General features: G+C 45.7%; 1 protein-coding gene across 3 annotated transcripts; it reads right to left on the bottom strand.

The window, feature by feature from the left end:
* On the bottom strand, positions 1 to 15838 carry sap130b (Sin3A-associated protein b). Of its 3 annotated transcripts, none has more exons than XM_076977453.1 (21): positions 15683 to 15838; positions 14753 to 14911; positions 14082 to 14311; positions 13741 to 13905; positions 13417 to 13543; positions 13127 to 13248; positions 10763 to 10887; positions 9830 to 9974; positions 8561 to 8651; positions 8250 to 8351; positions 6422 to 6563; positions 6067 to 6185; positions 4714 to 4983; positions 3438 to 3612; positions 2791 to 2889; positions 2101 to 2438; positions 1754 to 1975; positions 1408 to 1533; positions 1170 to 1273; positions 831 to 944; positions 1 to 730 (listed from the first exon to the last, which is right to left on the bottom strand). In XM_076977453.1, exons 2-21 carry the CDS (start codon positions 14853 to 14855, stop codon positions 572 to 574), a joined length of 3078 nt encoding a protein of 1025 aa, XP_076833568.1. In that variant the 5' UTR covers positions 14856 to 14911; positions 15683 to 15838; the 3' UTR covers positions 1 to 571. The 3 variants fall into 3 exon arrangements, with proteins under 3 accessions (XP_076833568.1, XP_076833570.1, XP_076833569.1); XM_076977455.1 differs by lacking the exon at positions 15683 to 15838 and adding an exon at positions 15639 to 15663; XM_076977454.1 differs by lacking the exon at positions 15683 to 15838 and adding an exon at positions 15416 to 15615.
* Between the last annotated feature and the right edge of the window lie 1917 nt (positions 15839 to 17755).

Raw genomic sequence — 17755 nt, 5'->3', positions numbered from 1 at the left:
CACCTTTTTGCCTCCATTTATTGTTCTCCAACTTAATCTTACGCTACAGTTCATCATCATGAGACAGTACAGAGCATTATGCATCTTACTGTAGATAAGCAACTTTGAGTATCTCACATGAGTATCTTTTAAGTGAATTTATGAACTATACCAACAAGGAGACACAAACACCATGAACAAAGTCTCAGATCATGGTCCGTCACGGTTTGAACACAAAGTAGTAAAGCGTGTTTCTTCCGGCTTGAGCAAAGGAGCCCATTGTAATATACTGGAAATATAACTGCATTGTGAACATCTCCCAAACGTGTCTTCTGTAGTGAAGGTAAGGCGCCAACACTGAGCATTACTGCCTTGGAGCTGAAGATATTCCGGCCATCGGTACAGGTAGATGCTCATGTTTCCGGACGTGTACTAAGAGGCACAGAACGGGCGACCCGTGTGAAGTGTTCCAGCTTCCGCCTGAATCGCTTTCTTTCACATGCCCGTCCCAGGAGGAGACGTGTGGAGACTGGTGAAGACGACTCTGGGTGGGAGCATTCTGATGGTGGGCGGGGCAAAGGGGGCGGGACCTTCAGGCGCGGTCCTTCCGCTTCAGCTTGTGGAGCTTCTTGGTGCCACAGCTCTTGTTGAGCAGCTTCATGACTCGCTCTCGGTGGTCCAGCACCTTCATCATGGCCTCGCGGGCCTCCGAGATCTGGTCCATCACCAGCTTACAGCGCTGCATGTTGCCCTGTTGAGAGGCACAAGTCAAAGTGGCTGAGGTCAAACACGGACAAGTAAACACGTCTGGTACCATGGTGACGTCTGGTACCATGGTGATGGACACTCGCCTGTATGAGCTCATTGATGCGGTGGAGGTCGTCGTCGGCTCCGGGCTTCTTCTTGGGAATCAGCCCCTCCTGAAGACTCGTTAGACGACTGTAGACGTCATGCTCCAGACTTGTCTGAGGTGGGAAACGGGAAAGTTGAGCAGAATAAGAGCAGCCTCGGTTTCCAGGAGTTTACTGCTCAGGTGAAGGGGCCAAATCAGCTCATCACAGAGACATGGTGGACTCTGTCCACGCATGTCCACAATATCTTAAATGAGCCCTCGGTTAAGCCTGAGGACTGTAATGTGAATGCATGCGACCACCCGCGGTCACCACCAGGGCGGCGGTGGCGGTCCTCACCAGCTGCACCAGCTGAGCAGCACACAGGTGGATCTTCCAGCCCTGGGCACGGCCCACCACTCCCTTCTGATTGGCTACGTCCTGCAAGGTGCCCTTCTTCTCTTCTGAGGTAACAGCACAAAGGTGTTTTAGAGGGGTTGTAAACATTTAACATCAGATTTTTACAAAATCAATGCAGTTGATCATAACTGTGCACAAATAATGGCCAGCCGAGCAGAAGGTGTTAGAGTGTTCGCACCTTTAACGCGGACGTCGCTGTATCTCTGGAAGTGGTGGTAGGCGGCCTTCCAGGGGTTACGGTAGTGTCTGAGCAGAGTGACCGGCGGCCGGACCCGAACCGGGACGTAGCGCACTCCTTCCTCATCTGGACCGGGCCGACGGCACAGAGAGAGAGAGCAGGTTAGGTCCGGCCATGGTGATTATACAGTGTCTCCAGAGCATAACCGTGTGGTCCACACAAAGGACTCCAGGAATTAAACAGCTCTATTATCAATGTAACATTGTGTATCTTTAAAGACAGAAGCAGTGACACTTTGCATAATCCACATGTGGCGAGAATCAACCCAGCTGGCGAGGCCACCCACCGATGTATTCTTTAGGTGGAGACTTGCGTTTCTCGGACCGATGGCCAGGAGGTTTGGAGAGGACCTTCTCCTCATCGCTGCTGTTGGTCTCCATCATCTCGCCTCCCTCGGTGGAGATCACGTGCTGCTGCTTGCGGGGTTTCTTCCGAGGCGACGCCCCCGGTGCCAGGTCCACACCTGGCACTGCCAGAGCAGGTGTGCCACTAGGTGGCGCTACCACAGCTGAAATGAAAGTACATTTCACCAGGGCTGAACAACAGGTGAACGCCAGCAGGGAATCGACGGTCTATGCATAATTTAATTATTAGACTTGACTAATATCCAGAAAACTACAAATGATTATGAACCTGGTTTTGAGGTGTCCATTGGTTCTGTCTCCTGCTTGACATTCATTTCAGGGAGGGTGGAGCTAATGGCACAAGCCGCTGTGCTACTGGCTGCTGGGTGGGAAGGCGGGGCTACTACATTTGCCATCGACGGGATAGGTGGGGTGACGGCCATGGCGGCGGGGACAGGCTGAGAGGGGGGTGTGGTTGATGTCAGGAGGGAGGAGGCAGGCTGTGCGGGGATCTGAGAGGGCGGGCCAGGGTTCTGTTGCTGTTTCTCGGAGCTCTGGCCAGGAAGAAGCTCCACCTTAGTCCCTGGAGGCCCGAGGCCAACAAGCACGTCCGATTTGGGTTTGACTCTGCAACAGCCCACAGGAGAGTTATGGCAGTTCCAGAACCAGCGGGTGTATACATATTAGCCATAGGACTGCGACTGCTGTTTCCACTGATGCAGACATGCAACCAAACCAAACTAACACAGATCCTATTTGAACAGACAGTTTGATGGCCAACATGTGACATTAAGAAAACCTGAAGATAAATTGGCAACTTTTATTATGCAAAATTCTTTTTTTTACCATTTTACCATTAAATACTGATGACTTTTGACCGCATACTGCTTTTTTGCAATGGGAAAAGAAAAAGTCTTTAGGTGGAAGGGCTGGTGTTTGTGTGAATGGCGGTTGAAGCACAAGGGTGGCTGAGTCGTACCCTGCCGGGCGCGGTGAACCTGTGGTGCTCCTCAAGCCTCCGTCCATTCGGGTGGTGTCGCCGAGATGCGTAGCAATCAGGTTTTTCCTCACAGCAGCGCTACAAGCATAAAGAACAGGCACATGGAGTCAGACACTCCCAGTTCAGGCTGTACTGGACAAACGAATGTCATATCGCATCCCTGACATCATCCGGGGAGGGGGAGGGGCGTGCATGGTCCTCCGATCCCAACACAGCACCCAATCCAGATCCACACCTGATCCAACTCATGAATTATTCATTAGCTGATGAGGAGTTGTGCCCGGGAATGGAAGAAGCTAGATAAATTGAGCCAAAAGACTAGACCACCCAACCAGTGAGGAGGAACATTCGTTAAGGGGAGTTGTGCTGGGATAGTCCACTTCACCAGATATCCCAATATTACGTCATGAATGCAGTAGGATGTAAAATGCAGAATGATCAGAGCCTGCGTGTGATGTGTAGAGGTCTGTAACGTAGTGGACGAGAGGTCCACGTGATTTGATGTTATGGCACTAAACTGTGCCGAGTCCCTCTGGTCAAGGATCTTCCTCAAAATGGGGTGGAGCTTAGGAGGTCTGCCGGATCACCGTGTGGGCGGGACTAACCACAGTGTGGGCGGGACTAACCCCTCATTGGCTGGTTTCTTGCGCAGGATGCTGGGCCGTGGGGACGAAGCCACCGACGGCGCCCCAGAACCCCCACCCTGTGGGTGGGTCTGTGTTACCGTGGCAGCAGACTGGCTGGTGCTGAAGGCATTGTTGATGGAGTTGGCCACTAGGGTGGAGCCATCAGTCAGCACCACTAAGAACAGAAGAAGGCATCTCAGTGAGAGTGGCAGACGCATGGTGGATAGTTACTGCCATTTTAAAACGTTTAAATTCAATATTCTGTGTAGTGCCCTGACCACACACAGGTGTGAACGCAAGTTGTATATCGTGATCGATCGGCCAGTGGAGGGCTACATAGATGTGGATCAGAGGTAAATAAACTAGATTTTTTTTTTTTTTTCGCCATGTGAAATCGCAAGTGTGGCGTGTGAAGACGGTCAAATGCGTGTGTCACGCTCAATGCGTGAGACTTGAGAACACTGCAAGTAATAACAAAGTCATTTTGAGATAGGGTTTCTTAATACAGAGGGTGCATTAGACCAGGGGCTCATCTCCTGTTTCCAAAATGCATCAATGACTGCTTGAGAAAGCTGTTCTACTTTGATTCTTGAAGAAAAAACATGCTCAATAAAATGTAGGCTACTCGTGTTCAACGGTTTATTCAGTTAAACATGAATTTGTAAGCCTACATACTGTACATTAAAAGGGGTTGATAACATGTTTATTCAGCTAAACATGATATTTGAAATGTAAGCCAACATTTAGTACATTTAACCTCACGGATGTAATTTTCAAAAGTCAGTTTTGGTCCTCTGCAGTTTTAACGGTTAAAAAGAAATATTTAAATAGCGACGAATCTAGCGCTAGGACCATGCAGAAAACGACCGCTCCGAGCTCCCCTCCGGTAACACTTTACGTTCATAAAAATGAATTTTCCATGAAGCAAACCTGGCGACTTCGTGGCTGTATCCATGTAAACACACGTACGATTTGTAATTGACAGGTTTGAAAACTCGTTCTCGCCCCTACTGTGCAATTTGGTTAGGAATACAGCCGAGCTAAACTATCAAGTTGAAAGTCATCATAGTTTGCTTACCCATTTTGACCCAGTTCCCAACCCAACTTTAAGAATAGATTAACGGCGATCATTTTTATATCGCCCGATAAGAGTATCAAATTAACGAACGCCGTTTGCAATATCTTTGTGGATTGTGTATATACATTTGCAGAACACAGTTGCAACCCAAGTTTCTGATTGGACCGTTCCCTCTGCGGTCTACAGGCAGCTCCTCACCTGAAGTCTTGGCCTCCGTGGGGGTCTGCTGGAGGCTGGCGGCTGCCGTCTGCATGCCCTGCGAGGTGATCGGGCCGGAGGGGTGCAGGCCCTGGGCGGCCAGGCCCGTGGGCTGGACCCCCTGGGCCGCCACAGCCGGCTGGATGTTCTGAGTGTTGATCTGTGCGATGCGGTCCACGGTCATCAACTGCATGGAGTTGAGGTGCACGGCTGAGGCCACGCCCACACTGGTCTGGGCCGGCATGGCGGCGGTAGGGGCTTGGGCCGTCACTGGGACCAGTACAACATTAGGGCTGGTTAATAGACTTAAAGATGCAGCACGTTACGTCGTCTCGGTCAACGATGTTCACGTTAGAATGTTTACGGCAGGGATGTCAAAGTCAAATACACCGAGGGCCAAAAAACCAAATTTGCTACAAGTCGAGGGCCGGACTGGTTCAATGTTTATTAAAACATATTGAAATGATTGCACATAGCCTATTGAACCAAGACCCAACACAGTGTATACTATTTAATGCTTAAATGAATAAAGCAATATTTTCTTATGGATCCGTCAGTAATTTCAAGTGAAAACATTTTTCAACAAGCAAACAGATAAAAACAAACTTCCTTCAAAGAAAACATGTCCTGTACATTAAATTAATAAAGTAATAAAGGTTTGAAAAGTGCTGGAATTTAGGCTAAAGTACTTGAAAATGCTTGAAATTGTAACGACTTCGTTTCACAACAAATGTATTACATTAACAAATACGAGCCTCTTGTAATTCCAGGACGAAACATGAGAGAACGTGAAGACGTTAAGATTGGGCGTTTTGAAAATAAACAACCATTAAATAATGCGAATAAAAAAGCGAATTATTTCGAATCATTTCGACTATATGTATAAATATCTAACTTAATTAAGTTTAACTGGTGCGCGCAGTTACAAAATTCGAGAGGTGCACGACCTTGCGAATCGACAGCGTGTGCGACGCCCTCGCGCACGGGCGGAGCCAGTGCGATTGCGTCATTTTCGCTGCGCAGACCCTTGCCGCTTGTGTGCGCTGCAGTGACTTCGTGGGCTACCGTTGCATTGTGGGGAATGTAGTGTTTGTGCGTGCAGAACACCATCGGGCGGCTGTGGCCTGCGGGCCGGTTCTAACAGTAATTAAATATCATCCAGGGAGCTATAGATAATTAATTCTTGACTTTGACATATGTGGTTTACGGCATTCAGTATAGGAAACGACCCCAGAGGACAGAAAAGTACCCCAGAGGAAAGGCTCTGGTCTAATGGCGGTCCATACTCCAATCACGTCAGATTGCTTTAAAACAGCTTAAGCCACTGCAGCGTGCGGTGATGAAACATGGTACCTGGATAAGGCCGTATGGTGGAAACGGAGGTGGTGATGGGCGTGTAGGTATGGGTGAGCGGGTACGGGGCTGATGGGTAGGTTGGCAGAAAATACTGAAACTGCACAGGAACAGATTGTCTATGGAGAATAAAGATATACCCAGTGAGAGAGAGAGAGAGAGAGAGAGAGAGAGAGAGAGAGAGAGAGAGAGAGAGAGAGAGAGAGAGAGAGAGAGAGAGAGAGAGAGAGACATATAACTAATAATGTAAGTGCGTGTTGCCCATCATTAGCCTCCATTTAGCATCATGGCAACACACAACTGCCTCTCAGTAGAAAGGTCAGTGATCAAGCCGCGTTGCCAGGGTGATGCTCACCTGTTGTCACTGCGGGTCTCCATGGTGACGGGGTTGGGAGACGAACGGTGGGCGGGGATGGGGATGAGGTTTCCTCGGTCGCCTGGGAACTCGGACTGGATGCGGGGGGAGGTGTGCGTGATGGGCTGGGGGACCACTTTGGCTACAGAGGTCAAGAGATCAAGGGGCAGACTAGAGTCATCAGATTATCACAGCATCTCCCTGTGGTCCCACAGCCCCATACAGACCAAGACTACGCACTCAGCACCAGAGGAAGAGCCTCACTTCTAACATGATGTTATATATGGAGGTTAAACAGACTCGTTTGTTAGGTCAAAAAAAATTCATTCCACTTTGGAAAAACTGACATACAGATTAACCCACTTAGACAGGACCATAAGGATAAATAGCCATATTTTGGAAATATATGGTCCCTAGACAATGGTTTCTGTTATTACGTAGCTATAAAGAGTGGGTAGTTACCGAATCATATAACAAATATTTCTATTAGAGAAATGTAATCATTTCATAGGAGGAAATCAAAAGATTCCCCTTATGGCTTAAAAAGTTTGGGAAATTTATCACCAGTTACTATGATATCATGCCAATCATATTTCATATGGCTACACTATGCATTAATCCAGTGGTTCCCAAAGTGAAGCTTGAAAGTAAAACGTGCACATGTGTCAATATTAGGGATGCACCGATTCCGATATTAATATCTGAAAAAATTCTAGATCGGGTATCGGGGACAATGTGACCGATCCATAAAAACAGATCTATTCAGTCAAATTCTATGCTTGTATTGCTTGCTTTTCGGAGTTAGTTCAACCTTAATACTCGCGCTGGTGGTATTCCACTTAGTCCGTTTATTTGCTGGTTGACCAAAATAAACCTGGGCTCCAGCAATACTTCACTGTTCATACATGAACTGGTGAGTTGTCCAAAGCTCATTTAATGTGTTACTTACAGAAGAGCAGTGGTCTAAAATAAAGAGCAGTGGTCTGACTCGGTCTACGGCAGAAAGCTAAAAAAAAAACAATATTCCATACACGCGCTCAACTCGCTCCCTTAAAGAGACAGTACACATATTTCTGGCCGTTACATGCTTTGTGCTCTGCGTGATGTCTGCGCTTGCAAACTAGCCGCATATGTATTGCTGTTTCTCTTATTTCATCTCCTTATTTATTTTAAATTATATTTAGAATTCTTGAACCATTTAAAAGGTTTCTTGCAGTTTATTTTTTTCATGTTTGACCAAATTTGTGAACCTATTGTTTTTGTAAGTTTCACGTTCTTTGGTATTATTTATTTTACATTCAATGTTATATTCATAATTGCACTGACTGAACAAATGCAAGTTGTGTTGTTTTTACATGTTTTATGTGTGTTTAAGTGTGCTATACTGGTGCAGAGTTTTCAATAAACTTGTAATTCAGTATGTCTGTGTTTAAAAAAAAAAGGGGGGGGGCAAAAATATTCTCATCTACTAAAGGGGGGCACGGCAGAAAAAGTTTGGGAACCACTGGATTAATCCATCTACAAAGGCAGGTGTTTTTTTTTTATGTGATGCCTTTAAACCATGATGTCTGGTGAGGAGTACATTTCACGAGGCCAAATTAATTGGGTAGCCAGACAGCTCAAAACCAAGAGGCAGCAGGAGAAGAGGTGAAGTTCCCATTGGACAGCGTTAGCCTGCGCCCCACGTTAACGCTGCGCCCCACGTTAACGCTGCGCCTCACGTTAACGCTTTGCCCCACGTTAACGCTGCGCCCCACGTTAACGCTGCGCCTCACGTTAGCCAGTTCACCGTGAGATCTTGCTTCATGAGGGGCTGAAAGTTGCTCACCCACAGGGATGTTGGACGTGGTCACCGCAGTTGCGTGTGTGGAATGGGACGCCACCGTCACAGTAACAATGTTACTGGACAACTGGTTCTGCTGTATAGAACCTGTAAAATGGAACACGTGCTTTTAGAGAACATAACGGACCACTCCACTACCAACATACACGGCTAAATCCTAAATACAAAACATTCTGACTAGTACTAGTCAATCACTTTATAGCACATAAACCCTCAAATGACTTCATGTGTTTTGAATTAGTGTCTTAGTTTACTTTATTTATAACAACAGAACAAAGACACGAGTGTAGTCCCACCTGTAGTCGTGGGAGACGGAGCCGTGTTAGTGGCCAGAATAGGGGCGACAGTCGCCGCAGCAACGGGTGTCACGGTACTGAAGATCGGTTTCTGTAAACAAAAAAAGGGGGGATATACAAAATGATGTGAAATATGCTGCCATCTGATGAAAATGTAAACTTTTGACCTGCAACCATCGTCTTTCAAATTAGGCCAATCTTGCTCTTCTGGGCACGTGCAAAGGTCAGCCTGTGCATACCATTTGTATTCCTTTATTCCATGTTCCCTACATCTTTAAAAACAAAACGTCCCAGAATGACCATATACACTCACCAGCCACTTTATCACCTGTCCAACTGCTCATTAACGCCCAATTAGCCCAATTGGGCGTAACGCCCAATTAATGACCAATTAACCAATCACATGGCAGCAACTCAATGCATTTAGGCATGTAGACATGGCCAAGACGATCTGCTGCAGTTCAAACTGAGCATCAGAATGGGGAAGAAAGATGATTTAGTGACTTTGAACGTGGCATGGTTGTTGGTGCCAGACGGGCTGGTCTGAGTATTTCAGAAACTGCTGAACTACTGGGATTTTCATGCACAACCATCTCTAGGGTTTGCAGAGATATGGTCAGAAAAAGAGAAAATACAGAAATTTCTGTGGGCACAAGTGCCTTGTTGATGCCAGAGATCAGAGGAGAATGGCCAGACTGGTTGAAGCTGATAGAACGGCAACAGTAACTCAAATAACCAGTTGTTAGAACCGAGGCATACAGAACAGCATCTCTGAACGCACAACACATCGAACCTTGAGGCGGATGGGCTACAGCAGCAGAAGACCACGCCGGGTGCCACACCTGTCAGCTAAGAACAGGTAACTCGCAGGCTCACCAAAATTGGACAATACAAGACTGGAAAAACGTTGCCTGGTCTTATGAGTCTCGATTTCTGCAGCAACATTCAGATTGTAGGATCAGAATTTGGCATCAGCAACATGAAAGCATGGATCCATCCTGCCTTGTATCAACGGTTCAGGCTGGTGGTGGTGGTGCAATGTTTCCAGTACCTTGTTGAATCTGCCATGAAGGATTAAGGCAGTTCTGAAGGTAAAGGGGGGTCCAACACGGTACTAGCAAAATCTACCTAATAAAGTGGCCGGTGATTGTAACAAACTGTTAAGATGTAATCAGGTAATTATCTTGCGCTGGGAACTGCTGTATTGAAGAAACTGTACAACTCTAGTAATAAACAAAAATACTGTAGACTATAAACAAAAAACCTAACCTGTGCCATTGAGTGTGGGAGGGGCTTCTGAGCACCAATCGCTGGATGTGAAGGAAGGGTGATGCGTGTTGGCGTGTCTCGTGTGGGGGGAGGCCGCTGGATACTCAGGGTTGCCGGGGGAGGGTGAATTGTAAGAGCAGAGCGCCTGTGAAAGGAAGACCCATACATCAGTTCATGTATCTAGAGACCTACCCATACACCAGTCCATGTATCTACAGACCTACCCATACACCAGTCCATGTATCTACAGACCTACCCATACACCAGTCCATGTATCTACAGACCTACCCATACACCAGTCCATGTATCTAGAGACCTACCCATACACCAGTCCATGTATCTAGAGACCTACCCATACACCAGTCCATGTATCTAGAGACCTACCCATACACCAGTCCATGTATCTAGAGACCTACCCATACACCAGTCCATGTATCTAGAGACCTACCCATACACCAGTCCATGTATCTAGAGACCTACCCATACACCAGTCCATGTATCTAGAGACCTACCCATACACCAGTCCATGTATCTACAGACCTACCCATACACCAGTCCATGTATCTACAGACCTACCCATACACCAGTCCATGTATCTACAGACCTACCCATACACCAGTCCATGTATCTACAGACCTACCCATACACCAATCCATGTATCTACAGACCTACCCATACACCAATCCATGTATCTACAGACCTACCCATACACCAGTCCATTCATCTAGAGACCTACCCATACACCAGTTCATTCATCTAGAGACCTACCCATACACTAGTTCATTCATCTAGAGACCTACCCATACACCAGTTCATTCATCTAGAGACCTACCCATATACTAGTTCATTTATCTGGTACATTTATTTAACCGGTATAGTGATTGACCTCCAAAATGGCCTGTAAAGACCTCTGGGCTGTGGGGCTTCTCTTACCCGTGGACCAGGTCCCCTGTGTGAGCCGCTACTGTGCTGATGACTGGAGACTGGGGCCTAGTTGCTGTGACTGGAGCCACTACTGTGGGCATCACAGGCGTGGAGGTGGTGACTATAGGTCGCGTCTGGAACACAAGCACAGGGCCATCAAACACTCACTGTTTTTTTCAGAGCCCGGTGATACATCAGTAACTGCTGCATTATCAGACCCATCTTAGCCATTACTCGGTGAAAACATTTAGAACGAGTCTACGGTGCAACAGTACCTGTGGTTCACCGGGGCACCATGACAGAAGTGATGCTGTACGTGTAGTATACAATATTATAGAACACACTAAAACACTAACAAAAGAGAACTAATGAATTAAATAAAGAAACAAAATCCATCAGCAGTTCTGCACCGCCTGTGGGGCAGTTTCATTGGATTGGTGGATTTTAAAGCTGAAAGCCATGAAGCAGGGTACTGGAGAGAGTAGGGTTGTCACGATACTAAGAATTACAACTTCGATACGATACTTGAAAAAAATATTGAAATTCGATACCAAAGTCAGATATTATGCTCATTTCCGTTTTAAAGCCTTTTTATTATTTTTTTTTATAAACAAATGAATATTGTATTTATTTTGTTTCACAAATGTCAAATAAATAATAGGTGTAGTCCCTACCACATAAAAACAAAAAAATAAATAATTGCACATTAATATAAATTAACATAAATAATAGTGCACTCTGGAATTCATATTTAGAAATCAAAAATGGCTAGTGCAAAAAGTGTATTTTAAGTATTCTTTAAACAACTTTAAGTAACTTTACCTTTAAGTCTTTAACTAAAACTTCAGTATTAGAGTAGAGATCAGTATTCATAGATGATTGATCCGTTGTATTACGATCACTCTTTTTCTCCCTGTATGCTGTCGCACTTACGGCTCTTAAAACAATATGAGAAACATTTGCTAGGATACCATAATTGGACACATAATCTTGTATGCTAGAAATGGGAATAATCACCAACCTCTTGGAATTCTTTGTACAAATTTGCGTGCCGGTCCTTCAGGTGTTTGGCCAGATTCATTATGTTAAGCTAGGTTTATACTTTCGCGAGTGACCGTAGTGTGGTAGTATAAAGAAACACACCTCAAAAACAGGGGAAAGAACATTTACCTAACGAATTTTAATGTTGCTTTGTGTTTCAGGTTTGAAAAGTGCTGGAATTTAGGCTAAAGTACTTGAAAATGCTTGAAATTGTAACTTCATTTCACAACAAATAGCTATCTGACTGAAAAGTTGTCTTGTATTACGTTAACAAATACGAGCCTCTTGTAATTCCAGGACGAAACATGAGAGATTGGGCATTTTGAAAATAAACCACCATTAAATGTATAAATATTTAACTTAATTAAGTTTAACGTGCTGGGAAATATTGAAATGGACCTTGAAAGTGACGTACAAGTGCTTGAAATCCACCTTGTAAAGGTGAACCCTGCAAACATGACTTTGTTCATTGCGCTGCGGCGTGCGCGAAGTTACAAAATTCGAGAGGTGCACGACCTCGTGAATCAACAGTGCGCGAGACCACCGCGATTACGTCATTTTCGCCACGCGGACCCTCGCGTCGCGTCAAGTAAATAAACCAAGCTGTAACGCCCTTTGTTGAAATGTTCTGAAAGCACCGCTTGCAAACTGGCTTGTTCATGTTCGGTTTTCCATCTGTATAGCTTTGTTACAGTGTTAGTGCTATAACACTGTTACTCGGTAACAGTGTTATAGCACTTTTGCTGCTTCCATATTTTATCCATATTATATTCCATATAATAATTCCATATTTCGCTTTGTGCGTGTAGTTTTTCAACAAGCTGAGGACGGTCCAATATTGCTTGTATTAGCAGCCATCCTACACGGTTTCTTCTTATTCTGCAGAAAGGAGGCAAGCGCTGCACTGCTGTACGCGCTCACTGCCCCCGTGTGGCACTCTTTGGAAATACTGCTCTTTTAAAAAAAAAAAATTTTTTTAAAGTACTCAGTCCTATAGCACCGATACTAAGCAAATTGGGTATTGTACCGTTTTTAATGACGAAGTATCGCGATACTACTCTAGTATCGGTATACCGTGCAACACTAGGAGAGAGGGTCCCGAGTGGGCGTAAAGGGTGTGGTCAGGGTCCCGAGTGGGCATAAAGGGTGTGGTCAGGGTCTCGAGTGGGCGTAAAGGGTGTGGTCAGGGTCCCGAGTGGGCGTAAAGAGTGTGGTCAGGGTCCCGAGTGGGCGTGGTCAGGGCTGTGAGTGGGCGTGGTCAGGGCTGTGAGTGGGCGTGGTCAGGGCTGTGAGTGGGCGTGGTCAGGGCTGTGAGTGGGCGTGGTCAGGCACCTGAATGGGCTGGTGAATGATGTGCTGCACTGTGGGATGTGCTGTTCCGTTGCTGGGGCTGGACGCCGGTCTCAGCACCGTCGCTCCCTTAGAACTGGACATGACTGCGGCTGCCGCGGCACCTGAGCATTACCACAGCAACACAAATGTCAGCAGCACCTCCCGCACACAGGAAGCGCAAGTTTAAAAGGCTTTCATGATGCTACAGCAAACCCACAACGTCATATACAGGTTCTCGGACCGATGGGCAACCACCACCCCGAACACCCTGCCCAGAGCAGCGGACACACCTCGGGGTAGGTGGGTGGGGAACTGGTGTTGAGGAGCGGCGGAGGGGCCGATCTGCAGGGCAGGTGTCCCGCTACGGATGATCTGCACATTGGTGGCCATGATGCGGTGCAGGTTTCCAGTGTGACCCTGGTGGCAAAACATATTGCAACACGTTCAAAAAAGCTACAGCGTCTCCCCCTGCGGCCTTTGCAAAATACACCAGACATATTCGTCACCCGCGGTGCCGTGCCAGACAAGACATCATGACTGACAGCAGAATGAGAGAGTGGCACAGGAAACAGGACTGATCAGTTCCTGTTGGCTCAGTTACAGCTGTCGCCCACCTGTTGGCCACTGATGGTCGCCACGGGGATACCGGGTGGCGTTGGCATAGCGCTCTCCATGGTGACGGTGATGTGAGCAGGCAGCTTATGAGACAGAGCGAGGTGGCCCTGCGAGACCGGGGCTGGGGCGATTACACGGCTAGACATGCTGGTCTTCAGGGCCGACTGAGAGAAACACACACAGTCACAGAGGTTAAGGTAGAACTTTACCGCACCGTGGGCTGTTACAGGGCTGTCCAGCCTTTAGCTTTAGCTCATGGGCTAATGCTGGATCTGTTGTCCAGCTCAACCAAGCAAAAAGCAGAGCACTGATTAAGGGGGTGTGGGTGGGGTGTGCGTACCTTTGCAGGCCCCTCGGTGAAGGTGATAGGCAGGCCCTGGGGGACGTGGGCAGGGCCAGATGGGGCGGGCGCTGTGGTTGGCTGCAGTGGGAGGTGCTGGGCCAGGGGGGCGGGGCCGGCATGGGTCTGGGGGTACGGTCTCACCACCACCGTCTCCTGCTTATCGTCTCGCAGGGGTGCGGCCACGGTGGGAGCGTGATCGCCGTCACGCCCACCATCGTCATGGCAACCTGGGGTAGAGCAGTGCTCGCTCAGTGAATTTGCAAACATCTCTCTGCAAACATCCGCTGTCTGTACAAATGTGTTTATAATGAAACGAATGGACTAAACTACACCTGATTCAGGAGGAGTTTGATGGGACAATATGACTCTCCTCAATAGCATCATTACGTACATGTAGCAATTCCATGTCAAAACTGTATTAATTCAATGATTAAACAAAAACTGAGGTATTTGTTTAAAACATTTCATTGCACACTGGTTTAAGCTGGTTAATACATATACACTCATTTACAGAACAATGAAAAGCCTCAAGGTGAAACAACTGTCAAATATATCTGAACTCGTGGACAGCAATAAAGCGGTAGGTGTCTAAACAACCATGTCTGCTGTATATAAACCAATCAAAAGCAAAGTGCATCTCGCCACAGTGACAGGTGCAGTGCTCTGACCCATGTTGGCTGGCTTGCCCTGGACCATGGCTGGGTTCCCCCCCGGCGCTGGTCCGTGGAGCCCTGGGGGAAGTCCTGATCGTGGGTACTGCTGAGAACTCATCGTCTGGCGTTCTCCAGTCCACAACACATCAGCGAATCCAATATATGGCCTACAGTCTGAGGAAGACGATGATTTCCAGGGTTTGTATACACAGCAATTGTTATTCAAACCATACACACATATCCAGACTGAGATCTCTTTCACCATGATTGTATTGATGAATTTACCATAGAGGGAACAGGCACATACATGTAGTTTCAGTGTACATCAGTCAGTATGTCTGTGTCAGGGTGAGTGTGCAAGAAATCTCTCTGCTGCTTATCTACATATGCAAGTTATTTACTTCATCCTTACAGGCGTTTTGGACACTGCAATGGCACGATTTACTAAAGATCAGTATATTATTACAGCAACACAGCCCTGTAGAACCGGTACCAAGAGGGTCAGGTGAGCACACAGATTACAGCACAAACTAAATGGACTGCTTCTGTATACCCATGTTTCATTACAATCAACCGAAGATTAAACGACACGATGAAGGAAACACAGAATATTGGAGGAGTTAGCTGACCAAGACAGACTCAAATCATCTTCATTATCTTTATGTAATTCGCACTGACCTGCAAGATCACATCAGCCCGCACGATTAACCTACTTAATCGTTTTAGCCAAACTAGCTAGCAGGCTAACGGCTAACAGCTAACTAGCATGTCGTGCTATTAAGTGAGCGCAAATAACCAAGTTTTACAAACGAGTGGAAACTGAGTTCTCACAGAGACAAAGTAAGAGCTATTATCTGCTTCTAAAACGTCTAAACCCTGGCGCTATATCTGCTATATTTACCAAGGATGAAATATCTGCAGACGCAACATTTGTGTGTAACCCACCTTAGACGCGCTATAAAAACTCTCCATTCGTTTATGCCCCGAACTCCCGGCAAGAGACCAATGACAGTGAGTGTGAAGCGGGCCTCGGTGAACGTGATCAACATCCGGTCTCACATTTCAAAATAAAAGTGGGATCTATCGAAAGGTACAGGTTAGCATTTGCCATTATTTGGAAATCAACGTACTGAAATAAGACGTGTTCATTCCAACACTGCCTCAGTGCATATTAAAAAAACGGTTTGAGGGTGTACCATCATCCCGTTCATTACTCTTGACATTATAATCTTGATAATACTCATACATAATACGAAACATATATCTGCTTAACATATCGCTTATTGTAATTAGCTTAATTTGCCATTTAAAATAACCCTGGGATTTACTGTTAACACAAAACACTTCACTCTCAAGTTAGAGATTCAGGTCAAGTTTTATATGCCTCAAACATACTGGACATGCAAGAATGTCATGAGAAAACAGCATTGGTCTTCTAAGCAGAAGAGTAACGGACACGACACTCGTACTACCATATACTTCAGCCGCTAATCTGAGATGTCCGTGTAAATCTGAATAGGGGACTCGAGGTCTTGAGATTTCTTTCTCCTCCAAGTTCCGTCCACATAAATTCAGCAGTGTTCTTGACCTTGTAAAATCATCTGACAAGTTCTAATTTATCCAGGTTTATCGTGCATACATTCTGAACACTGTTCAACGCCAGTATCAATACCTGTATTAGGCTTCCTGGTGCATCAACACCCTTCTCACAAACACAGCGTTTTCTTTATACAGTACTCTTTGATCCGAAGGGCTGATGGACAACTGACAACACCACAGAAGAAAATATCAAGCAAATGTGCTTTAAAAAAAAGCTATTTCCTCAAGACGATATGTACCTGACACAAATACATTTGCACTGATATTACTTCAGCATGACAAGACGTTTGTCCTATTACACCAGGGGTGAACCCCTCCCACTTACTCTGCATATTCTATTGACTGAATAATTAACAAATGTGACTTAAAAATAGGCATTTAAAAAGATTGACAAAAATCTATTCATTTTTGCAGGTCAATATTATGTTAAAAAATCATAAATATAGTTATTTGACAAGTACAAAGCACTGAAGTGACAAGAAAAGTGCAAAGTTATATAAATAAACTTGGAAATAAAAAGTAAATGAAAGAATAAATCACAACCATGTTGCTGAGTATGTCAGAAACATAGGATAATGAATGAAACATTAAATTATACACAAAAAGTGAACAATCTCTCAGCATATTCTGTACACAGATGGCCATTTCAGCTGAGCTTGTACAAAGGGGGTCGAGTGTAGTACTTCAGATTCAGCTATTTTACCGTGGACATATAATACTTGTATAATGCGAAGAGAAATGAGAGGTTTACTAACACTATTTAATAAAAGCATATTCTGAGAAGGCACTGTGGAGGCAGATAGGGTTCCCTCTATTAGTTGAACGGTGGTGGCACCCGTTACCAAAGCTTAAGGGTATTTGTTCCTACCTAAGTGGCTACAAGGCAATGCAGTCACAAAATATTCTCTTAAAGGGATACTTCAAACAAAACATACTAGCTTTCTTAATAATGAATAAAAGCTTGTAGATATTATGCAAATTCGATCATATAATTATGCGTATGAGAACACTCACTGGTTTCAACCTACCTTTCATTCACCATTGGGTATATTAGCAGATTTGTATGAAATATTCCTTTAAGAGTCAATCATGGTGGTGTTTTTCTACACTACTATACTGAACATGGCATTTTAACTATAAGGGTCAGAGGGATACGAGGGCAGACACAGTTGCAGTCAGTGAGACGAAAATCCTTTGCACGAAGCCCTTAGACACACAAGCAAGCTAGATATGCCATCAGTGTTACGGCTCTGACACAAACAGGTCGGTCTTATAAATATCTACCGATGACAGGGTCATCTGTAACGCCTACAGCGAGATCATGTCCGCTGGGGACAGTATTGTGCTGACACTTTGATTAGGTTTAGTGCAAAAACGAAGTGTCGCCTTCATTTGATCAACCCTGAACACCTCCCCCCA

Source organism: Brachyhypopomus gauderio, chromosome 16 (genome assembly GCF_052324685.1).
Source record: "Brachyhypopomus gauderio isolate BG-103 chromosome 16, BGAUD_0.2, whole genome shotgun sequence".
Classification (NCBI taxonomy): domain Eukaryota; kingdom Metazoa; phylum Chordata; class Actinopteri; order Gymnotiformes; family Hypopomidae; genus Brachyhypopomus; species Brachyhypopomus gauderio.
Note: the sequence above shows the minus strand (reverse complement) of the source record. Positions and strands in the feature narration are given on the sequence as shown.